The following is a 25,638-nucleotide window of genomic DNA, read 5'->3' on the forward strand; positions in this document are numbered from 1 at the left end:
ACTAATACTAAAAATCTACTTTCATTTAACAGAATTGTGCCTGAGAAACTATAGCAGCTCTGCATCTAGTATATGATCACCATGCATGTATGGACTCACCCTACTGCTAAACAATCAAGTAACTACATATTTTAGTGGCATACAAGCATGTGTAAATTAACCTTGAAACTGATAATTTTTAATATTGGTATCCCAAAATGAAAAGCAAAAAGCCTGTGTTGGAAAACTTTCTAAAAATCTCTAATGCTGATTCAACATACTCAAAATTGCAATGAGAAGGTACTCTTGTATTTACAAATTCTAATTTAAGGAATAAATCAAAGAATATTAAAAACGATCACTTGGGGGTATAGGAAAGGGTGGTTTGGATATAAATAAATAACTAATCATTGGTTATTTCTTGGTATTCAGATTAATGGTGTTTCTTGATTGTATACATGTACCCATATCTACCTGAAAGAAGGATATCCCAGAATGTAAACTCATCCCCCTAAAAAATAGTTTCACTCTTTACTGCTGTATTGTATGTAACTAACTTGTAGGTTTACAGGGTCTATATAGGAAAACCCATTTATTTAAATATTTGGATATGCAAGTATTTAGATTCCCAAGAGTCTTCAAAAAAATGAGATAATCTTTTACAACACTCTCAGCTTGGGCCAGAACTGATTCACGGGTAGTACCACTAATGAATAATCAAAATCCACTATTTTATTTGTGTTCCTCTAGCACAATGCAATGCAATTGTCCAACATGCAGCCACTATTCATTTCCATAGGTATGACCTTTTCATAACAAAGTAGGTCCTTTAGTTGGTCTGTTCTTCAGCAAAAATGGGCGACAACCTATGTCCTTGCAATTTTGTCTTTCTGCCTGAAGAGATAATATTGCAGGAGCAGAGAAATGGTGAGCAGATCCTTTTTGCTGATGCAAATTGTTAATGTAGCTGGCAATATGAAGAGTAATCTCAAGAATCTGAAATTTAAAAAAAATGTCATTGGTAAATTTTTGAAGTATAAGAGAACTAACTTTAAGCAAACAAGCTAATTTTATTTATTTATTATCACATTTCTACCCCGCCCTCCCCACGAACGAGCTCAGGGCGGCTTACAAAAAGGGCACCATGTGCCAATATAAAACAGTAAAACACATAAAACAACCATTATCAGAATAAAGTGCTCAGCGGTATTATTGAGCATTCAATCAGAGCAAGATGGTAGCCTGTAGATGAAACTCCGAGCCCGATTCGGCGGGACAGTCAGTCAGAGCACTGAGGCTCGATCTTATAATGGGCGATCCCAATAACCCATGTTCCCATAAGGTAGTTGGTGGTGGTGGCGGCTCCTAATTAAAAGCCTGGTGGAAGAGCTCCGTCTTACAGGCCCTGCGGAACTGTGAAAGGTCCTGCAGGGCCCTGATCTCCTCCGGGAGCTTGTTCCACTAGGTAGGAGCCGCCACTGAGAAAGCCCTGGCCTTAAGTTTGTGCTGCTTACTGACAGTTTGACATTCACATGTTTCTTTGGAAATCACCAAGACCCAAACCAATAATTAACAGCTTCTTTAGTGATGCTGGTACATTTTCAAACATTTTAAACTAATGAATGAGAGTTAGATGCATTTACCTAACAAAAATGCCACTGATGAATAGTTTCCTGGCTTTCTGCAGGATTATCTGCTACTTCCATGGATGGCCTACAACCTAAGTCCCAAAGTAGATGAGTTCGGCTGCAAACCTAACACCACCCTCCTGGAAGTAAGCCCCAATTAATAAAATGGGGCTTAATTCCAAGCTGAAGTACTTAGGCTTGCTCCTTTAACCAGCTTCACTTTGTAGGCTAACTCTTCTACTAGTCTCCTTAAGATGCAGTCTAATGTCACCACAAGACTCAAAGGGCTCTAACAAACATTCACTTCAAAAAGGATGTGGGCAAAATCGAGAGAGTGCAGAAGAGAGTGATGAGGATGATTGGGTCTAGAGACTGAGCCCTACGAGGAAAGGCTAAGGGCCTTGGGAATGTTTTGTTTGGAGAAGAGGAGATTGAGGGGGGAGATGATTGCTCTCTTTAAATATTTGGAAGGATGTCATTTGGAGGAGGGCAGGGAGCTATTCCAGTTGGCAGCAGAGGATAGAACCCAAAGCAATGGGTTTAAATTACATGCAGAAAGGTATCGGCTGGATATTAGGAAAAACTTCTTCACAGTCAGAGCCACCCTGAGCCTGTTCGCGGGAAGGGCGGGGTATAAATTGAATTAATAAAACAAAATAAATTCAAAGGTTGAATCAGCTGCCTAGGGAAGTGGTAAGCTTCCCTTCACTGACAGCTTTCAAGAAGAGGCTGGATGAATATTTGTCAGAGATGCTTTAGGTTGCACTGGGCAGGAGGTTGGACTAGATGGTCTGTATGGCCCCTTCCAATTCTATGATTCTATGATTAGTTCAGGGTCCCAAACCTTTTTGTGCCTGCCACCCCTTTGGAATTATGACGCAGAATGGTGAACACAACCACTTAACGTCTGATACAGGAGGTGGAGTCACCCACAATGGCTGCTGCAGAAGATAGAGCCAACCAAAAAGTGTCAGGGAATGATGTTATGCAAAATTCTAGTATTAATTCTTGAACACTTCAGACAGAAGCTCTGCTTAACAGGATGCCTTTTAAAATGAACATATATTTTTAAAATATTTTCTTGCTTACAGCTTACCAAGATCCTTGTGCTGCGGTGGCAGCAGCTGATGCGATTTTTAAAAAATCTGCACAGTGAATCTGATCTCCAACAGCCAATCAGAATCCTTGCTGGGCAGAAGCCCCACCAGGCCCCACCCGCTTTCTAAAAATATCTGACAGGAACCAGGAAAGGTGTTAGCTGCTGCCATTATGCCTATGGGTTCCTCCTTTAAAACATGGTAATTTTATGATGTGTAGAAATGTCAGAAAACCACAGCTAAAATACATCCACGTCGCATCTCACTGTACTCTTAGCCAGGGGTCATTTCCTGCAGAAGCGCACAGGAGCGGAGCTCCAGAAGTAAAGAGCCCAGGGGGCGGGCACATGCAACAAGCCCTAAAATACATCCATGTTGCATCTCACTGTACTCTTAGCCAGGGGTCGTTTCCTGCAGAAGCGCACAGGAGCGGAGCTCCAGAAGTAAAGAGCCCAGGGGGCGGGCACATGCAACAAGCCCCACCCCCTGCTCCCAGCAGCCCCCAGTCAGAGCAAGAAGCAGCCAGGTAAGTTGCAGAGCCCCCCAGCCCAAAACAGTCCAGTGGCACCTTTAAGACCAAGTTTTATTCAGGTACAAGCTCTCCCTCCTCTGCGAGGACAGATCTGCACGTCCCCCCCCCCAAAAGCTAGCAATCCAAAACAGTCCAGTGGAGCCTAAGCGGTGGGTGTTGCCTTCTGACACACTTCCAGTGATGTCAGGGTGTGTGGCATATGCAAATAAGTTATGCTAATGAGTTATGCTAATGAGCTCCTGCCCCTCTTTTTCTATGAAATGACCCCTGCTCTTAGCACTATGATGCTGAAGCAGAAGTACCAGAATATTTCTAAAAGAAACTTTTTTTTCCCCTTCCAGGAAAATCCCGTGTGGAAGCTACAAAGCCAGTCTGCTAGATTGTGTTGCCGATGAGGTTCTCATGTTCTCAACATAGCTTCAGAAGGGTAAAAATTGGTATTTAATTTTATTTTTATTGAAATCAAATGTTTAGTTTTTAAGCTTCAGCTATAATTTTCTTTTATGTACTTCTATTCATTTATATACTTCATTTATATCCAGCCATTCTCCACAGTTGAAACCCCAAGTGGCTTATGTCTTTCTGTGCTCCAGCATATTATGGCTGGATACCAGTCTTTTATTTGCATGATATTTTACTTCTGACCTACTTAGTAACTACAGCTCTTGCTTCTGGCTGAGATTATTTACTTTTGTGGGAAGGGCAGTGGAAAGGGCAGACTAAGTACAAAGGAATGATGAAAATAAAAATGATCTTCTAGTGTGGATTTCAAACAGCAACTCTCTAGCTAGAAAAACCTGTCTTGACTGCAGGATTCTGAGATCCTATATGGGGTCATAGAATCATAGATTTGGAAGGGATCTCCAGGGTCATCTAGTCCAACCCCCTGCACAATGTAGGAAATTCACAAAAACCTCCCTCTCCACAGCCACAGTGGCCGCTATTCCACACCCAGAAGACAACCAAAAACCTCCAGGATCCCTGGCCAAACCAGCCTAGAGAAAAATTGCTTCCTGGCCCCAAAGTGGCAATCAGCATTTCCCTGAGCATGTAAGGAAGGACCACAAGCACTGAGGCAACCCTTCCTGTTCACAGAATCTGCATTGCTGTCAGATGACCATCTAGCCTCTGTTTGAAAACCTCCAAAGACGGAAAGCCCACCACCTCCCGAGTTTCCACTGAAGAACCACTCTAACTGTCAGGAAGTTCTTCCTAATGTTTAGCCGAAAACTTCTGGTCTGACCTTCTGGGGTAACAGAAAACAACTCTGTACCATCCTCTATATTACAGCCCTTCAAGTACTTGAAGATGGTTATCATATCACCTCTCAGTTGTCTCCTTTCCAGGCTAAACATACCCAGCTCCTTCAACCTTTCCTCATAGGACTTGGTCCCTCACCATCTTAATTGCTCTCCTCTGGACATGTTCCTGCTTGTCTATATCCTTCTTAAATTGTGGTACCCCAAACTGAACACAATACTCTAGGTGAGGTCTAACCAGAGCAGAGTAAAGTGGTACCATCACTTCGCATGATCTGGTCACTATATTTCTGTTGATACAGCCCAAAGTCACATTTGCCTTTTTAGCAACCACATCACACTGCTGACTCATGTTCAGTGTGTGGTCTACTAAGACCCTTAGATCCTTTTCACACATGCTACTGCCAAGACAAGTCTCCCCCAACCTATAATTATGCATTTAATTTTTCCTACCTAAGTGCAGAACTTTACATTTATCCCCATTGAAATTCATTTTATTTGTTTAGCCCAGTTTTCCAGCCTTCTACTGTATTTTCTATCCCTCCCAAATTAGTATCATCTGCAAATTTAATGAGTATTCCCTCTATCCCTACATCCAAATCATTGATAAAGATGTTGAACAAAACAGGTCCCAGGACAGATCCTTGAGGCACTCCACTTGACACTCCTCTCCAAGAAGATGAGGAACCACTCACAAGCACTCTTTGGGTGCGATCTGTCCACCAGTTAAAGATCCACCTAACAGTCACAGGATTCAAACCACGTTTTTCCAATTTGTCAAGAAGTATATTATGTGGATCCTTATCAAAAGCCTTACTGAAATCAAGATAAACTATGTCTCCAGCATTCCCCGATCATAAGCATTATTATTTAAAATAATTCACTGAATTGCTGTTTTGTCAAATATTCAAGAAGCTTACAGTATACCACCTGAGGTTCAATAAGGGCTTTATTCAGTTATAAATTAATATGATTTTATTCTTATAGCAACAAATTCTAATGCATTTTAGTTAGTATTTATCTAAATGACAGTTGGAGATTTTGGTGGAAATCAACCTTTTCCTTAGCATTTAACACTGTGATGATGAAATGATGTACAGTAAATGGCAAAGAATCTTCACATCAGTTCAAGAGTGTACATGCCACCAACCTGCTTTCTGCAAATTTCAGATTACTTGATGCTAGGGCCAAAGAGAAGATGTAACACTTCCATTCTTTGCTTGTGGACTTAACTATGATGCTGAAGCAGAAGTACCAGAAGATTTCTAAAATAAACTTTTTTTTTCCTTCCAGGAAAATCCCATGTGGAAGCTACAAAGCCAGTCCGCTTGATTGTGTTGCCTGTGACGTTCTCACGTTCTCACCATAGTTTCAGAAGGGTAAAAATTGGTATTTAATTTTATTTTAATTGAAATCAAATGTTTAGTTTTTAAGCTTCAGCTATAATTTTCTTTTATGTACTTCTATTCATTTATATACTTCATTTATATCCAGCCATTCTCCCCAGTTCGGACCCCAAGAGGCTTATGTCTTTCTGTGCTCCTGCATATTATGGCTGGATACCAGTCTTTTATTTGCATGATATTTTACTTCTGACCTACCTAGTAACTACAGCTCTTGCTTCTGGCTGAGATTATTTACTTTTGTGGGAAGGGCAGTGGAAAGGGCAGACTAAGTACAAAGGAATGATGAAAATAAAAATGATCTTCTAGTGTGGATTTCAAACAGCAACTCTCTAGCTAGAAAAACCTGTCTTGACTGCAGGATTCTGAGATCCTATATGGGGTCATAGAATCATAGATTTGGAAGGGATCTCCAGGGTCATCTAGTCCAACCCCCTGCACAATGTAGGAAATTCACAAAAACCTCCCTCTCCACAGCCACAGTGGCCGCTATTCCACACCCAGAAGACAACCAAAAACCTCCAGGATCCCTGGCCAAACCAGCCTAGAGAAAAATTGCTTCCTGGCCCCAAAGTGGCAATCAGCATTTCCCTGAGCATGTAAGGAAGGACCACAAGCACTGAGGCAACCCTTCCTGTTCACAGAATCTGCATTGCTGTCAGATGACCATCTAGCCTCTGTTTGAAAACCTCCAAAGACATCTTAATTGCTCTCCTCTGGACATGTTCCTGCTTGTCTATATCCTTCTTAAATTGTGGTACCCCAAACTGAACACAATACTCTAGGTGAGGTCTAACCAGAGCAGAGTAAAGTGGTACCATCACTTCGCATGATCTGGTCACTATATTTCTGTTGATACAGCCCAAAGTCACATTTGCCTTTTTAGCAACCACATCACACTGCTGACTCATGTTCAGTGTGTGGTCTACTAAGACCCTTAGATCCTTTTCACACATGCTACTGCCAAGACAAGTCTCCCCCAACCTATAATTATGCATTTAATTTTTCCTACCTAAGTGCAGAACTTTACATTTATCCCCATTGAAATTCATTTTATTTGTTTAGCCCAGTTTTCCAGCCTTCTACTGTATTTTCTATCCCTCCCAAATTAGTATCATCTGCAAATTTAATGAGTATTCCCTCTATCCCTACATCCAAATCATTGATAAAGATGTTGAACAAAACAGGTCCCAGGACAGATCCTTGAGGCACTCCACTTGACACTCCTCTCCAAGAAGATGAGGAACCACTCACAAGCACTCTTTGGGTGCGATCTGTCCACCAGTTAAAGATCCACCTAACAGTCACAGGATTCAAACCACGTTTTTCCAATTTGTCAAGAAGTATATTATGTGGATCCTTATCAAAAGCCTTACTGAAATCAAGATAAACTATGTCTCCAGCATTCCCCGATCATAAGCATTATTATTTAAAATAATTCACTGAATTGCTGTTTTGTCAAATATTCAAGAAGCTTACAGTATACCACCTGAGGTTCAATAAGGGCTTTATTCAGTTATAAATTAATATGATTTTATTCTTATAGCAACAAATTCTAATGCATTTTAGTTAGTATTTATCTAAATGACAGTTGGAGATTTTGGTGGAAATCAACCTTTTCCTTAGCATTTAACACTGTGATGATGAAATGATGTACAGTAAATGGCAAAGAATCTTCACATCAGTTCCAGAGTGTAAATGCCACCAACCTGCTTTCTGCAAACTTCAGTTTACTTGATGCTAGGGCCAAAAAGAAGACATAACACTTCCATTCTTTGCTTGTGGACTTCCCACAGGCATTTAGCTGGCTACTTTTGGATACAAAAATCTAAAGTAGATCCTTTAGCCTGACTGGTTGGAGCAAATGATATATTCCTAATGAAATGGTAGCTTCAAGTTGGAGGTGGGCTAGAATAATTAAAGAGTTGTCTCTTACAGACACAATCTATAACTTCAGGATACAAATGTTCTGTTATAATGTGAAAAGTACTGAGACTTACTAGTGATTTCAGCTCTCATACTTTATTTCCAGTGTAGAACAAGACAAAGTTACCAGTTTGCAGGCGGGTTTATAAAGGCACACAACCCACACCCCAACACACCCCTATACCAGTGATAGGTTATTTACAGTGGCCGAGAGTTCCATAGGCTCTCGGCCAGGAGCCTAGCCCACTGATTGGTGTGGACTAGAATCTGCTTGGCCCATTGTTCCTGGGAGCGAAGCTCAGTCTCTTCTGTTATGCCAACTTCTCCAGGAAATTCCTGGAGACCCAATCCAAGTTATCTACCAAGGAAAATTGGGTGTTTGTGGCTGTGCGTAAGTTCTATACCAGTCTATACAGAGGTCGGATGGCGAATGAGACGCTCGGCTATTTCCCAGGAAGTGAGACAACACGCTAGTCCTTAAATAAATGTTGTCTTCTTTCTCTCGTAATGACAATCCGGTGAGGTAGATTAGGCTGCCAGAGCGACTAGCCCAAGGTTACCTAGTCAGCTTTACCTGGCTCTCCTTTAGGCCTGGCACCTAAACCACCATACCACATTGGGTTGGGGTTTTTTCTTTCTACTATTTTATAAAGGACTAAGTAGCAGTTAGTTTTCATAGGAAGGGAATTCTGACATGCAGTACTGCCACAGAGAATGCTGCACTAGTGTCTACTTGCCCTTTTCTCTGAAGGGAGAAATAGTAACATATTTTGCTTTTCTGCAGCTTGTGAAAGCCAGTAGGTAGAGGATGCCTGAAACAACAGCCACTAAGGAAAGATGTTGCTATATCCTTACTGGACAGCATTGGCTGTAGCACCATGCAGACACACAGCTACTGAATGGCTAGCAGAACCCAGTGCCAGCAAGTGAAGTCATTACATGTGCCCATGCTGGGTTCTGCTACCGAGTTAGTAGTCATACATGCAAATCACTGAAGTCTGAAAAGCTGGTTATAGTCAATATGACTTGTTACAACTATTAGAAAAAGTCAAAGTTGTTATAACTTTTTATTCTTGTATATGGCTACCTATAACATACTAATATCACTGCAAACATACTCACCTTTGGTTTGGTCATCGCAAACAGCAGTTTCTCAGTTGGTTTTTCATGTGTGTGCATGTTATTAACCACCAGCATAAAATCATCTTGATAACCTCCAAAGGTCATCAGGTTCTTGTATAAATATGTCACTATTAATTTCTTGAAAGACAAAAGAAAAAAGTTCACTTCAAACAGGGAAAAATTGCTCATCAGTTTGTCTATGTTCACCAGCACATTTTGTAAGATTTTGTACTCTTTTGAGGGAAATATGAATGGACTATGTAAAATTAGAACTTTTATTAAATTGCTAACATATATAATTTAAGCACACACTGCCTACTTGGGCAATGAAAACTATGGGACATTCTTATGTATAAGGATTGCTGTAAGGATTACTGAATAAGTATGCATGCATAAGGTTGGCCTGTAAGTGAAACAGGCAGTTCCAACACTGGCTGTGGCAAGTTAGGATGAAAAATAATAATAAACTACTTATAAAAACTATTACCTCAGAGGAACAACACTTACATAGTTTCCTTATTTAATTGAAACTTGAATCTTTAACACTGTATACCAAGGTTTTAATAAGATACAAAATAGTCTATTAAGGCACATTGCTGTAAAATATATCCACTCATCACTGTCCCATGCAACCTAAGCCTTTCTGCATGTTCACAAAGAATCATTCAGCACATCTTATCAGGTGCTACTCTGGAGGGTTCACTATTCTTGGGCAGTGAGTGATTTGGGGGCAGAGGGCTACCACTGGAAGCATGGCTGAGACTTACCTCCACCAGCATTGCGGTGCAAGAGGCAGGGCTGGCCACATTGCACCTCCCAGCAAGGTGGGGCAAGGGGCAGGGTGGTTCGCATGTCCCACTTTGTCAGGTGGGGATTCATGGCGTGAGGGCAGGGGGTGGGCCTGCAGGGGCTATATGGGAAAGCCTGCACTGGAGCCCAGCCTCTTATTTGATATGATCTAGTTTGCTGGAGTGCCGTGAATGGAGGGGGGTGCTGGTGCAGGAAAAGATGGACTTAGCCAGGAGAAAGACCTGCAAGGTGGTGTCACAGTTTATTAGGACTCTGGGCAGGGATGTTATTACACACCCTGATATTTCCTTCAGGCAGCCTGCTCTATTTCGAGGTGATGGTATGCACCTCTCTGACCGGAGCATGAACATCATGGAGTCTGGGATGTCTTGCTGGGTTGACTACAGGCTTAGGAGCTATGGTTGGAATGGGGCATGGTTTCCTCCATTCTTTGGTGGTTTGGGCATTGGGATGGATCCTTTGGGGGGAGACCGGGCTTGTGTGCACACCTCCCCAATCTGGGGACTCTCAGGGGCCTTGGAGTGTGGAGCCACTCAGCCACATGCCCTGGTGGAGGCCGCTGGCTGGCTTTCACCTTCAGGTGGCAAGGGGACCAGGTAGAGGCTGGCGCCCACATGTGTCTCGGTATCCTGTCACTCCACAGGTGGGCAGGGCAGGGGGAAGGGGTCCATCGGGTGGCAGGTGGGTCATCCAAGCTTGGATCCGTCCCCATGCTGCGCTATTGCTTCTTTGGGTTTGTGTTAATAAATAAACTGTGGCCACATTAAAAAAAACAGATTGTGTGTGTGTCTAATTCCATCTGGCACCTCCCCTTCTACCCCTCCTTGAACCCTGCAAGGGAGCAGCTAAATAGTCTCCATGGTTCCCCTCCCTTTCAGATATGGTGCTTTGGATTTTGGCCAGTATTCCTTGTGCAAAGTAATTAGAATATTCTACATCAGTGATCAGTCTATATAGAATTTCTCAAGCATTTTCTTTTAAGCTAAAATCTCAGACAAGCAGCTAAGTATACAGGACACATTAAATACCTAGGTGAAACATGCTAAAATGAATGGAGAGATCATGTCGATTAACATGGCTCATGAATTTCATACTACATTAGTCTTTGCACAACACTCAGAGTATTTTTCCTTACCATACAGCTGTATTCAAGAACATTTATGCCATCTTCATAAATTGCAAGCCATACAAAAGTATTCTGTAGTGAAGATATTGACAGAGACTGGAAAGAAAATATATTGACATTATTTGCAATTATTAAAATGAATAAAATATCAAAGTATTCAAACCTTTGTTTTCCAGATAGCAGAATATCAAAAAATCTGAAGTAGTTAAAAATAAGTATTTTGGCAATTTTCCAAGCCACAGCAGAAAAGTCAGTCTTAGGTTGCCAACATCCAGGTGTGGCCTGGAGATCTTCTGAAATTACACCTGATCTTCAGACAAGGATCAGTACTCCTGGAGCAAATGGCTGCCCTGGGGAGTAGATTATATGGCATTATACCCTGCCAAAGTCTCCCCCCTTTCCCTAAACCTTGCTATCCCCAGATTTTACCCCCAAATCAACAGGGAACCCTAGTCAGTCTACAGTTTTATTTGCATGTGAAAAAATGAATTAAGTCATTATTATTTGATTTCCAGCTTAGTTTACAGAGTCATTATTATTTGATTTCCAGCTTAGTTAATGCATGGGATCCAGCCCACAGTGTTTCCATAGTGCTTTCCAAGTTATGGGAAGGTATACCAGTTTTATTTTTCTGAGAAAGTGATATGGTTTGACTTTTCCAGTCTAGAGATATCAGTTTACAATAAACCAAAGTGGAGTGTAAGACACAGTGTTCATTCACCATACTTTTTGCATTAATGTTAAAATAAAAACCCAAATTTATTGAAAACTCTTACTTTTGCCGCAAATAGCTTTGCACCAAAGAAAGGCCACTTTCGAACAACAGCAAGGTAAATACGCACACAGTCAGCAGCACAATGACCACGGAGAGCCATCCACTTTGTTGATAGTCGCTGGCAAAGCTGTCTATTGACATTAAGCATAAAGATGTGGTTGGTGAATTTTGAATGAAGGGGGGAAATATGTCAAATAACTAAATAAAAAATGAGTTTTAAAAATTCGTTTAGAAAAATTCTATGATGCCTCTCCAGAAAAGTTGCTCAAAAAGTATTTGGGACCTCTTTGATAAAAAGGTTATGTATGTAGTCCACTCTAGAAACTACAATTTGCCTCCCATGATATGCAATTAAAAAATAAGCGATATTAAGGGTTCCACACCCACCTTCGCTTGTCAAAGCTCCACACATAACATATTGTCCCTGTGATATAATTTATTTATATTTATGTATAAAAAGATATATAGTTGGAGAACATGACTAGAAGTGGGCCACGCAGACTTCCTTAAACACTAAAATCTTTGCAGATACAAACGGTGTATTTTCAGACTTGGTAGCCAGAAGATTTCAAAGTTGCTTTTAAAAAATCACCACCAAAACATGAATATTGGACTTCTCAATATTTCAGTGGCCAGATCATGTAGTAGGTGCCAAATTTCATGTGCATTGAAGAATAAAACACTGCTAGTCAATTTAAGAAACAAAAGAATCGTGAGTATTTGAAAACAAAAAAGTTAATGCATATTTATTGTTTATTTAACACAAATACTTTTCATTTTGACATCCATAATCCTCTGGCTAGTTACAAAACAATTAAAAAGATTGCCCAGCTTTGAAAAATTGTTGCACATATAACATGCAAACACATAATGTGCAACACCCATTATGTATGTAGGCAGTGTACTTCAGAACAGCAAATGACTTAAGCGGAGCATCCTCTAGCATGACAAAGTGGCTCTGTTAAATTTAAAAGTGCAGTCCTCCATTTTACAAGCTAAGCTGTCATGTTTTGACACAAATATATATATGTCTGGCAGAAATATCACTGCTGAAACCCATTCGGTATGCTGTTGTATATATACAAGTGGAAAACATGTTAATAAATAAAATGTATTTAACCCCATTAAGTGACAGACATCAGATTTTAATAATGATACATCTAACTTGTTTAGTGTATATAGAATCTAATTCTTACCATCATTGCTTAATGAAATAATTATGCAACACAGTTTTGTGCTTTGTTAAAGAAAAGCAGTGTACCTTAACTGTTCCTCTGAGCAGCCATCCCTGTATCTTTTTGGATAAAACTTCTCCACAACCTGTTTTAATGTTTGATTAGATTTGGACTGGGAAGTGCTTTGTCCTGCTGGAGTTGAGAAAGGCCTTTCAAAGTCCCCAATCTCTACCTAGTGGACAGGTGAGGAAAAATAAAGATTATTACTACAACAGAAACATTTTAGCAATGCAATATATTTCAGAACCTATAGTATAATGCAATAATTCTCAAGAATCTCTCAAGTACATTACATCAAGAAGCTTATGAGATGACATAAATATAAATAAATTAAACCATTTACTCAATAAGTCTGATTATGTTAAGTCAAATACATGTGAATCATTCCATTCTTAGCCACTGAAATATTTGAGGCATAAAAAAGACTAGGATTAATTATGCACATGTAAAAAGTATTTCATGTGTGCTTCTAATACAGGTTTAAAGTGGGCATTAGTAGGATAGAGACTGAGACCCAGCCTAACTTAAGTTTCACAGCTGGTGCTCTTCTCCCAGTAGAGGCCATAAAGGAGAGGGGGAAACCGGAAGAACAACATATTAATGCTGCTTTTTGACCACTTGTGACATATTGTCCCTAAAGCTCCAAAACTAGCTGCTGCTAGAGACTGCCAACTGCCTGCAAGGATTCAAGAGCAATTACTGCCCTGCAAAGCCTAAAGGACCCAATCAGTCTGTTTTAGGTATTCTTTTTAAACACTTTTTCATATTCTGTTGAACTAATGGAAGTTTCCATTCATGTGTGTGGGAGTTAGAAGATGGTAAAAAATCTAAAATGCTAGTCAGGTAGGCAGATGAAAGGGGAAAAGGAGAAATAATTATTCATTAGTTGGATACTGGAGAGATTAACATGGACTAGGCTAGTGGAGGAGGGAAGGATTGTTAGGAAATAGTACTAGGATCTGACTGAATTGGGTTGATTTAATTTTACACTGACATCTCCCTCTTTCATTGTCTCATATAGAACTTCAATTACAGGGAAACTGCTTTTTTTTTTTTTGGCTAGCACTCTAACCACAGTACTTTACCCATGGGAAAATTGGATTCTTCCCTTAGCTCTTATGCCCAATGCTATTTCAAATGTTGCATTAACAGTATTTGTATAAGCATTATAGCCACCAATGGGTAAGTATTTGTTACATCACTTTGATATAACCCCATGTCCATTTTAATGGACATTTAATTAAAAGTTCTCTTTTCATAATGTACAGTGGGGGTGCCCAACATGGTGCCCGTGGGTGCGATGGTGCCCATCCAGACCGTGGGTGGAGCCAGGTGGACCTTTTGCCCAGCAGGGCTTCTGGTTGGCTGTTGGAGATCTGATTGGCTCTGCAAATTTTTAAAAACTTGCTTCAGCAGCAGCTGCCACCACAGCACAAGGATCGTCACTGCATGACTGAAGGTAAGCTGTGTGTATGTAATAAAATTTTTAAACAATATATTCATTTTAAAAGGCATCCTGTTAAAGAGAGCTTCTGCCTGAAATGTTAAAGAGTTACTATTGGAGTTATGCTTGACCTCACTCCGTGACATTTTGTAGTTGGCTCCATCTCTTGTGTCAGCCAGTTTTTGTTTGCTCCCACCACACTGTGTCACAGTCCAAGGGTGCCCACAGAATCAAAAAGGTTAGGGACCCTTGTTTGAGAGTCCTGAACACTCTATTGTGTACTCAAGCATAGACAACTGAAAGTAGTCTTTTGAAAGTAAATAAACAAACAGAATGCTAGTCATTCCCATGTAAGCCTTACAATCATTTTATGAATCTTTCTGGGTTTTTTTGTTCATCTGTCCACCCTCCCCCCAATTGGAAGATCTGCTCCCTAGGTTGTCGTTCTGCAGCAATGAACCTCTTTCCTACTGTATAGCTACAGTCATTCTACAGCGCAAAGCTACTTCCTGCACATCCCCTACATGAGGGGGTATGGTATATCACGCTATTTACAATGGAGCCAGATTAATAAATCTTTAACAATGAAAATAAAAATGTCCCCACAATTATCTGGAAATCTATAAAGAGTCAAAATCCAAAAATCTATGAGCTTTGGCAGACACTAACCTATAAACACTTGAACAAAGTAACACCTTTGAGAACAACAAAGTTTTATTCTGCGTATAAGCTTTCATGTGCACACTTATACCCAGAATAAAACTTTGTTGGTCTTAAAGGTGCCACTGGACTCACCGTTTGCTCTGCTGCTTCAGACCCACAGGGCTACCTACCTGAATATATAAACACTTGGACACTGTCAAATAAATAAATGAAGAAAGGAAAAGTTCAAATCTAATTAAAAGTACTCAGGTGAGATCAACAAACACAACACTGGATTTTGACCAATGAGCTCCGGAGGTAAAGATAACTCAGGCATGAAGGGCACTGGTGCCCACTCACTCTTGACCCAACCTATTTGTGCCCTGAGGTCCCTAGAGGACGAGTATAGACTGTAATAGATAATTTACTTAGCATTTTGTGTCATAAAGATACTAAGTGTAGGTATTCCCAAATAGACAACTGATAAACACAAGTTACCTGAGCGAGAAGTGCTGCCAGTTCTAGTGCCAGTTCTTTGTTTACAGGGAAAAGGCCATTTAGAATCTGATCATTTATCTGGTACATCATTAGCAGTTTTTCCCGTTCTGTCTCTCCACGGACTTGAACTGAAAAATAGAGCCTGCAAATGGAAACAAAGAGATGTATTAGGCTAGGGTAGGTTAATCAATTTTATATGCTGCAGCTGTGGGTTTTTACCTGTTATACAACCTGAACCTGTAGCTGTCAGAAGAGCAAGAGGTTATGATTCAAATTTTACTAGAGATTTAAAGTTTCATGTATTTTGGATGCACATGCCCTTGGCACAGTTTTTTATACTAAATGGCAGAATATACATCAAAGGCAAGCACGGCTATCCAAACCTCAGTGGGTGGGATCTTCCAAAACTACCATCTAGCAAAGAATGGGTAGTCTGCAAGAAAAACAGGGAATCAAATCAAAGTCAATGGGTCTCAAAAATGTTTACCTAAACAGCTTACAAATGGAATATAAACCAGACACACTAGTTTTCTAGATATCTGACAGTACTTTCTATTCTAGTGGTTAACAAAAATTGCAATGTGCTTGAACAATCAGCTTCATTATGTCAATCAGCTTTTCAAAAGAGAAGAGCCGAGGATCAAGTTTACTGAGCCCTCTAATAGAGATGGCCACGAGCCTTGTCACAAACCTAATTTTGTGACCAACATAGTCAGTTTGTGAACTGAGGTTCGTGCCCATCCCTATCCATGATCCTTCACATAGTTTTTGGAGGTCTGTGGTGGGAAGTGGGGGAGGGTTCGAGAGGGAGCGTGATGCAAGCCATTTCAGCAATTCCTTTTGCTCCCCCTAGCCTCCAAGCATTCTCTTTAAATGGCTTTTGCAAGTGGGCACCATGCACGAGTGAAGTCCAAGTGACGAGTTCACCTGGAAGTGGTGAACTTGCCGCTTGGACTTCACTCACACGTGGCATTGCTTGTAAAAGCTATTTAAATAGTCCCTTTAAATGGCTTTTGCAAGCGGGCACTGTGTGAGAGTGAAGTCCAGGTGGCAAGTTCACCCAGATGTGGTGAATTTGCCACTTGGACTTCACTCGTGTGTGGCGACACTTGCAAAAGCTGTAATGTACTGACCTCAGACCGCGTGTGACACAAAGGCTCCATGTGGTCTAGCTAAACCTCCTAGCTTCGCTCCTAGGAACAACGGACTAGAGGATCCTAGCCCGCTCCAATCGGAGGGCTAGGCTCCTGACCAAGAGCCTGTGGAACTCTTGGCCACTGTACATAGCCAATGACGCGAGTGGGGTGTGTTTTGGGTGTGGGTTTTTCAGGGGATATAAACCAGCCTGCAAACCGGGTAAAGTTGTCTTGTTCTTACTGAATAAAAGTCTTAGAGCTGAAATCACGAAGTATGTTTAATAAGGACTTTTCACTGGCGACGAGGATGGGATTCTAATCCCCTTCCTATGAACAACGACCACGAGATGAGCACGCTTCAGCACCGAGAGCACTGCATGCTGCCGCTGCGCCTCGTGTCCAGCCTCTTCGGTCACCGCGCACTGCACCGCTCCAGGCATCGCTGACTCCGAGCGCAGCACCGTCTCTACTTCCACTTCTTCATCGGCCGCCGCCACCGCCATCGCACCTGAACAACTGCCGCCTCCTCCACATGTTGCGAAGATGGCCGCTGGTAACGAGAGTTGCCCCGAGTTCAACATCTCCCACCCTGCTCAATGGGAGACTGTGACGAAAACGCTTGAAAACCACTTCGAGATCAACGACATCACGGACCCTGGAAAGAAGAAGGCCCATCTTCTATGGTACTGTGGGATCGAGGCACATCTCTTGCTGAAGGACCTGATGGCGCCTCAACAGACTAAAGACGCGGCTGCGACCTACGAAGTTCTGGTAAAGGCGCTCACGGGCCACTTGGGCCACCACAAGATGTGCCTTTTCGGACCTAGCGGAGGCACTCTTAAACCAATTCTTGGTAGGTCTCAGGGAGCCCAAGTTGCAGTGGAAACTCGTTGGTCGGGACGACCTCGACCTGGAGAAGGCGATAAGGGAAGCAGCGGCCTACGAGAAGTCGCACTCCAACTGCCACACAAAGGCGGTCCACCTCGTCCAACCTACAATGGGTTCCGACGTCTCCAGTGACGAGGAGGTCCTCCAGGTCACCCGATGGCCGTCCCAGCACTCTCAACACAGCAAAGGGTCATCCTCGGCCAAGGCACTGCACCACTCTTCGGCCTGCGCCAGCTGTGGCGACGCTCACGAGCGCCGGACTTGCCAATTTCATGACGCCATCTGCAGGACCTGCAACAAGGCTGGCCACCTGGCGAGAGTTTGTCACTCCAAGGGACAATGGCAGAAGACAACGGCGCAGCTGGATTCATCGGATCTATACACCGTTTCGATCCGCCACCTTGTATGGCCGTTGCCCCGCCCCCAGCGTGCCTGGCTTCCTCCCGTCACTTCCGGGTGACATGCGTGTGGCGCGCGCACGCTTTGCGCACATGCACAAGACACCGGCCGGGAGCCTCCCCACTCCCAGCGAAGATACACTTGGCAACCCTAAGTTCTTTATTAAATTACTATGGAATTAATTTCCAGCATCTATTCACAGCCTAGTTTAGATGGCTTTAAAAGGGGATTAGACAGATTCTTGGAGGACAGGTCCATCAAAAGCTACTAGCCATGATAATTAAAGGAAACCTTCACACCCAGAGGCAGTAACCTTCTGAATTTCAGTGCTAGGAGGCCTTGGCCTCTTATGCCCTACTTGTTGGCCTTCCAGGGCAGCTGGTTTGCCACTACATGAAAAAGGATGCTTGACTAGATGAACTACCTTATTTATCTTCTTATTTTCTCTTTTACCTGTTTTTGTAAGTAAGTCGTACTGTTCTTGTGCCTTCACATTTCCCAGGATGCTGCTCTTTGGAGGCCTGTTCCCATCTGGAAATAATGTCACAGATCTACAAGGAAAATAACAAACATGCCAAAAGAGAATTTGTACATCTTTATTAGGACTCCTTTTTTTCAATAAGCAACAAAGTCTTAACCCTGCAGTCTTAGGATACCTGACAAGAAGCACCAGCAAGATCCAAGACAAACAAGACCACAGAGCTTCCCTGGGAAATCCTTCTGCATGACGAATGTACCACAGCTGCTATACCTTATGAAGGCAAGGAACTTACAACATGGATTGGCACTATCTTATGGAGAGTCTCCACAAAGTATTACATCCTCCCACAAGGGCACTAGTGGTAAGACCTTCCCCATTCTAAGTGTAGCAATACAGTGCAAAATGACAGAAGGAGCTACCTTATGTACAAACCCCAATCATCAAAAATAATAAACTGTGGTCACTAGAAAAATAATCTTCAAGTAAATATTTTTCTAAATTTCCTGACTACCTTTAATTAACTTTATTAAACAACCTTACATTCCCAAACAACAACTGTGTTTATTTTCCTCTTTTTCCTTCAATAAGGAACAAGTTAATAATCAAAACATTTAAATAAGGAAAATGGTATTTTTTAGCATTAAACCCTGTGTAAAATTGAGATTTTTAAAAAAAATAAGGAACCCATTAAAGAGGGCTTTTTACCTTGATGTTTCCTTTAAGACAATGTTCTATATCCTTGCCAGAAGGATCATCAGTAAACAAAGCAAAACCTGACTGGGCTGGTTTCCTCATTCCTGTGTCTTGATTGAGTGTATTCAGAAATTCTTCTACTGTGGTGGAAGCATCAAATCCAACAACCTAGAGAGAAGCAAATGCAACATGAAATGGGAGGGTGGGAGGAAGCTCTCTCAAAGGCTTGAGCGATAAATTTTAAAAATATCCACTTTGAAAATAAGGGGCACACAGATGTACTTAAAAAGTAGCAGTCACTATGCTGTCTAAGCATGTTCATCATGTTAACAACAGATACACTCATCTCCCTCTAGGAACCAGTTCTCTCTAGGAACCAGCTTGCCTGTGCACAGACCCAGCTGGCTGGGAGCTGTGACATCATCATTTTTCACACATGCTCAGCAGTATTACAATTTTTAAAAAACTGGTACCAAATGAACATTAACAGCCCTTCTAAAGCTGACATAGGGAGGAACTAGCACCAGAGTCGCTATATGCCCTTACAAATGAAGGTGGAAGTAAGCCAAACTTGCCCTATTTAAAGGAAAAACATACAGCTGTTGTTTCTAAGTATGTTTGAACCCACTCAGTTGGTACTTCTGAGATACTATCCATGATTAATGAGTTGAAACTGTTTTGTCATCAGAAATAAATAGCTTATGAATCTGCATGAAGATCTCCACTAACCTACTGAAATTCATTATATAGTTTTGCACATGTTCTATTTACTGCAGACTGATATGTGCATTTAATAAGTCAATTATAAAGGTGAACAATTATTCCCCTTTCAACTAGTCTATTCAAATGATAATATAGTAACAAAGAAAAAATGAAATGTTTCCCCATTTGTAAGTAGTTTCAATCAAAATCTACTTGTTCTGAAAAGCTGATTGAATCTGACAGTGTTTACTGAAGGAGGCAATTGGGACCACATACTTCCAAATTTTTGGGACTTCTACACCTGCACAGTGCTTTTCAGTGAAATGTTAAGTGAAGTTAACCAAAAGAAGACAAACATTTTTCCTTTTAGGGCTTTGCAAAAAAAGGGGGGGATCATCTTCCATTTGGGTATATTCTTGGAGGGAAGGGATTCTTCTCTCTTAACCTCAGAGCCTGCTCCAGAAGCCATAGAGGGGAACATCACCACCACCTGGGTTGCTTGAAGTATAGCAAGCCAGTTGCTGGATACCTCCTATCTCCACAGTAGCACAGGAGCAGAGGCAGCTAGTGGATGCCTCATTCACTCTGTGGTAGCCACTGAGGCAGAAAGAGAAGCATGTGACACTTATGTCTAGCTGGATGCCTCCCTCTATGTCTGCAGTAGCCATAGAGGCAAAGAGAGGACTGTACCCACACACACCAGCTGGTTCTCTGGGCTGCTTGCAATCTAGGGACTCACCCAGGTGGTGGGTGCCTCCTTCTACCTCTGCAGTAGCCACAGTGAGAAAAGCTTGCCACCCCCACTCCCTTGGCTGGCTTGCTGGGCTGCTCGCAGTCCGGGGAGCCAGCTGGGGGAGGGCAAGCTCCTCTCTGTGTTCTTGTACCTTCTGGTTCATGCCAAAAGGTGTAGGGGAGGAGACTGGAGTATCTTAAAATCAGGGTTATTCTTTTTTCCCTTCATCTTTGGGAGGGTTGTCTTATATCCAGTTTGGTGCAGTGGTTAGGAATGTGGACTCTAATCTGGGAGAACCAGGTTTGATTCCCCATTCTTGTGACCTTGGGTCAGTTACGAGTTATTTCAGAACTGTTCTCTTAGGAGCAGTTCTTGAAAGAGCTCTCTTAGCCCTACCTACCTCACAGGCTGTCTGTTGTGGAGAGGGGATGGGAAAGGAAATTGTAAGCTTCTTTAAGACTCCTTAAGGTAGTGAAGGGCGGGTATAAATCCAATCTCTTCTTCTTTTTCATCCCCCTTTCAAGTAAATATGGTATACCTTCCAAGAACACTAACTTTAATAGATTTAGCAAGGTATGACTCTGCTCAAGATTGCACTCTTATCTACTACCCACTTCGATTACTAGCTTACTGTACACCATTTCAAGCTTAAGGTATACCTGGTATATGCCATTCATGAAATGTACTGGGATACTAAAAGGTAAGGAATGATGGTAGGGATTTCGTAGAAGTGTTGAAAGAATTTCCATTCTTGATGGCCTGGCTTCTCTGTCACCATTCTGTTGTGTTCTTTCTACACAGCGCTGACAGTAAATTGCATACTTTCCAAATTCTGTCCTGCAAGAACAAAACAAGACCTCATGGCATGAACGCTGGGAACAGTACGGCATGAAGAACAGTACAATTGTCAACAGGTTAGTTCAACACAAACATAGGCACAATATTCACTTTGCATATCTTTCTTTTCCTTCTCTCATCCCACCTCCCACCCCAAACACTGGTTCAGGGTTATGCTTGGTTTCAAATGTGAAATACAGAATTGTGTTATATACATGCCAACATTCCCTTCCTCTTTCTTCAAGGGAGATAATGTATTGTGGTGTGTTTAGTATTTTGGCCTCCAACAGGTGTAGAAATCACATCAGGGCTCAAACATGAAAAGTCGGATGATGCTTGGATTGGTGTGATATATGTAATAAATTTTATTCTGGTATCAATGTTCACTGGAGCTATAACATTATATATAACCTTCTAAAAATAATGTCAACCAAAGGCATTCGCTCAGCTAATGGAACTGCATGAAGTAGCTAAATTAAGAGAAACGGGAAAATTAAATTTGATGAGCAAATCTGAATGGACAACACTGCTGTACTGTTTCCCCCCCTATCTTTATATTTAGAACAACAGAGGTCATGTACCTAGCTTATTTGTCCAAAATTTCTGCTTTTAGAAAGTTCATTAAAGAAAACTATCCTTTAAACTCTGTATGGTCTGATATTCCAGTAATGTCTGTGTATACCTGGGATCTGCATTATTCTTCAAATGGATCTTGAGAAGCCAAAGGAATGGGTGCTGAGGAAGGAAGAGTCCAACAGAAAGTGCTAAAAGCTGCCAAGCCTACGGACAGAACAAAAACACTATCATTGTCTGAAGTTTCTTGTAGCATCAAAGTCTCCTGGCACAAACAAGCCTGAGGGCACAACAGATATTGTGCAGCTAAGAATGCTTGTACGGAATGTGTGGTTAAGGTAGAATGGGTGAAACAGTGTCACCGCAGGCAGCCACAGTGTTGTGTGAACTCTGAAAGGTGGAAAGAAGATGGGGTAAAAGAGGCACTAATATATCCAAATACATTTTATTTGGATATATTATATAAACACACACACACACACAAACACACTATAGTTGTCCTAAAAAAAATCAGACTCCTAACCTGATGAATGATTAAAACTGGGTAATACATTTTTCTTTTCAGCCATTTTAATAATTGAAACAAAAGGTAACAATTGTAGTCCTTTAGGTTTGGGTTTCATCAAATGCTATATAAAAGAAAATCTAATGTAGCTTCTAGGGGTATCCAAAAAAAATTGGTATTTTTTGGCTTTGGGTATTAAATGCCAAATTTCCACAATCCAATACTGGTAAAATATTGGGATTGGAGAAATTCGGTATTGCCAATTATTTTTGGGTCTGATATACCCAAAAGGAAGGTAGGGAGGCATGTTAAAATACCTTCTTTCTCTCTGGAAACCCCTGCAGCTTTCCTTGTCAATTTCATTCCCTGCCAGTGGGGGGTGGGGTTGGCTGGGGAAGTGAAACATGCCTCCTTCCACCCCTGAGCCACTCTGCTACTGCAGAGAAACTCAGGGAGGGAAGGGAAAGTCAGAGGAGGCATGTTTAAATGGCTTTCTTTCCCTCCGCGAGGAAACATGCCTGGGCTCCCTGCCTGCCCTTCTCCAGTTGCCCCACAGCTGCAGGGCCCCTGGAGAAGGGCAGGCAGGGAACCCAGGCATGTTTAAATGCCTTTCTTTCCCTCCCTAAACTGAGAGAGGGAAAGAAAGGCATTTAAACATGCCTGGGCTCTCTGCCTGCACTTCTCCAGCAGCCCTGGGGGAGCTGGAGAAGGGAAGGCAGAGAGAGGAGGCTTTCCCTGGTCAGTTTCACTTCCACAGCTGACTGGTGGGGAGTGAAATTGACTAGTGAAGCGACAGGGGGAGGGAATTCAGCATTTGGCTTCCTGAAAGCTGAGAAAGCCAAGTAAATTCAGGAAACTGTATCAGTAGCCAAAAAGTTTCCTGAATTTGCATTTGGCTTTAGGAATACCAAATGGGTTCAGGAAAGCCGCATGTACATCCCTAGTAGCTTCTGGTACAAAATTAATTGTTTGTATCTATAATATTGTACAAAATAGTGTTAGACAATTTTCTTAATTTCTGATGACTGACCTATCATAGTTGCATTAGCATTTACACAAATGCTACAGGGAAATACATTTCTTTTCATTTACCTTTAGGTGAGAGAGATCCAATGCACAGAACCATCAAGGACTGGAACAGTTGCAGCCTGCTGTGGTCACATGTGCAGTTGCTGCTATGCTGAGCTTTAAGCTTCTTGCATAATAGTACAGACCTGTTATGGCCTGTTTACTATGGCATACACAATCTTGTGCATGGTAATAAATGCACATAACCACATACCATATGTAAGAGAAAACAGGCACATATCATGAGCTCAGTGATCATACGAATCAGCCAGCACTCAGGGACATAGCACAGCTTCCTCTTTAAATGCAGTGGGGGAGGGGGCCTATTTCACTTCCCTAGGATTAATGGCAGTCCATATAGTCTCTGACCTGGATAGCTGAGGCTAGCCCAATCTCATCAGATCTAAGAAGCGAAGCAAGGTTGACCCTGGTTAATATTTGGATGGGAGACCACTAAGGAATTGCTACTCAGAGGTGGGCAATGGGAAACCACCTCTGAATGTCTCTTGCCTTGGAAATCCTATGGGGTTGTCAGAAGTCGGCTGCAAAGTCTATTGATAAGAACAATAAAACTGAATAAACTCAAGTAAAAAAAGAACAGGTGTTTGCATTCTTTTACTCTGATTTCCTATAGTCAGATTTGCTTCAGATTTATAAAAGAGCAAAAATATCAACTTAATGAAGAGCTGTATAGTCAGCCTTCGCAGTGTTAGTGAAGTATTCTGTTAGAAAAATGCTTCATTACCTGGATTGGTCCGATCTGATTTGGGGGCTGCCGTCTCCTTGTCTGTTTGATCAACTGGCAACAGATTTCATTTTGAAGCTCTGGATGTGTGAGACAGACTTGCAAAGCACTTTGGGCCAGAGATACATGGTAATCAATGGCAGGAGAGTCTACCGCAGCATTTATAAACAACTGGCAAGTCTGCAGAAAAGAATGATAAAACCACAAATCATTGGACGTTTCAGCAAAGCCTTTTTATTTTATTTTTTAAAGCTGTATTTCAATTTAAAATAAAATAGAAATAATTTAGAAACAAATTTAAATTTAAGATTCACAGGAACAAAGTGTCAATACAGTTGTACAGTAATGGAACACTGGAAAAGGAAACTTTCAGGGTACAGTCAGGTCTTCAACCTTATTTCTGCAGCTGCTGCTACCACCTGACTGCTACCACATACTTGTAAAATATCTTCATACTCAGATCAACTCTGTAATTATGGCAGCAGTAAAATTATCTCTGTCGATAATATTTTGCTTGATTGTCCCTAATTTTCAGCTCTAAGAGATGAATCTCCCCTTTATTTAATCAGGACTTCCTCTCTCCAGAAGCAAAATCATCCTGCTTACTTAGAGACAAAGACAAACAAACTACTCTGCATGTGGCAAAACTTCTAGCAGCTGTTGTCAAATCACATGACACCTTTTGCAGTAGCATCTTTTAAATCAGGGGTGTCGAGCTCATTTGTTATGAGGGCCGGATCTGACATAAATGAGACCTTGTTGGGCCGGGCTATGAGTGTCATAAAATGTAATGCCAGGTTGTGGAGATATATTTATTTATTTATTTATAAAGTGTAAACTTTATAAAGGACACAAACATAATTAAAGATTTTTTACAACTTTAAATATAACTTGCTTAAAACATTAGCACTCTTGCAATATTTTGTTTATTTAACAGTATCTGATAACTGACACCTCTTGCTCTGAATTATCGCATCAAAATGTCTTGAGTATGCTGTTCAAGTGTGTATCTGTAAGCTGCAAACCTACTTTTGATTTATTGACATTCACCACAGAAATCTCATGCTCTGAGTCTAGGACCCAGGTTAAAACATGAAATGGCTAAGTAATTAAGAGAGTATGGCAAAGCAAGCTATGATGCAGAAGCAGCAGCAGAACTGGAAGCAGGAGATGGCCAGTTCCACTGTGGGCCTGATAGAAGCCCTCTGGGGGCCTCATCCGGCCCCCAGGCCACATGTTTGACACCCCTGCTTTAAATTCTTGGTGAAGCTTTAGAAAGTTATGCAAGACAACCACTTTTGGGCTGACTTTCATGGTTTAAAATTGAAATACAGGGTTTTAGAAACCATGACTGACTTTTGCTGTATTAACATGATACTTTATATTTGCTTTTTAATCTATT

General features: G+C 41.5%; 1 protein-coding gene across 1 annotated transcript in view; it reads right to left on the minus strand.

Annotated features, from left to right (window-relative positions):
- Positions 1-636: 636 nt before the first annotated feature.
- Positions 637-25,638, minus strand: part of PLEKHH2 (pleckstrin homology, MyTH4 and FERM domain containing H2) — an 89,459-nt gene continuing 64,457 nt past the window's right edge. Inside the window, exons 20-30 of the mRNA XM_015410160.1 lie at positions 24,237-24,416; positions 22,028-22,125; positions 21,168-21,345; positions 19,086-19,241; positions 18,353-18,450; positions 15,477-15,618; positions 12,919-13,064; positions 11,659-11,788; positions 10,892-10,978; positions 8,947-9,084; positions 637-975 (exon numbers count right to left, since the gene is read on the minus strand). Coding sequence (XP_015265646.1) covers positions 790-975; positions 8,947-9,084; positions 10,892-10,978; positions 11,659-11,788; positions 12,919-13,064; positions 15,477-15,618; positions 18,353-18,450; positions 19,086-19,241; positions 21,168-21,345; positions 22,028-22,125; positions 24,237-24,416 — 1,539 coding nt within the window. The 3' untranslated portion in view covers positions 637-789. The remainder of the gene's footprint in view (positions 976-8,946; positions 9,085-10,891; positions 10,979-11,658; positions 11,789-12,918; positions 13,065-15,476; positions 15,619-18,352; positions 18,451-19,085; positions 19,242-21,167; positions 21,346-22,027; positions 22,126-24,236; positions 24,417-25,638) is intronic.

Source organism: Gekko japonicus, unplaced genomic scaffold (genome assembly GCF_001447785.1).
Source record: "Gekko japonicus isolate JY-2015 unplaced genomic scaffold, Gekko_japonicus_V1.1 scaffold681, whole genome shotgun sequence".
In the NCBI taxonomy this organism is placed as follows: Eukaryota; Metazoa; Chordata; class Lepidosauria; order Squamata; family Gekkonidae; genus Gekko; species Gekko japonicus.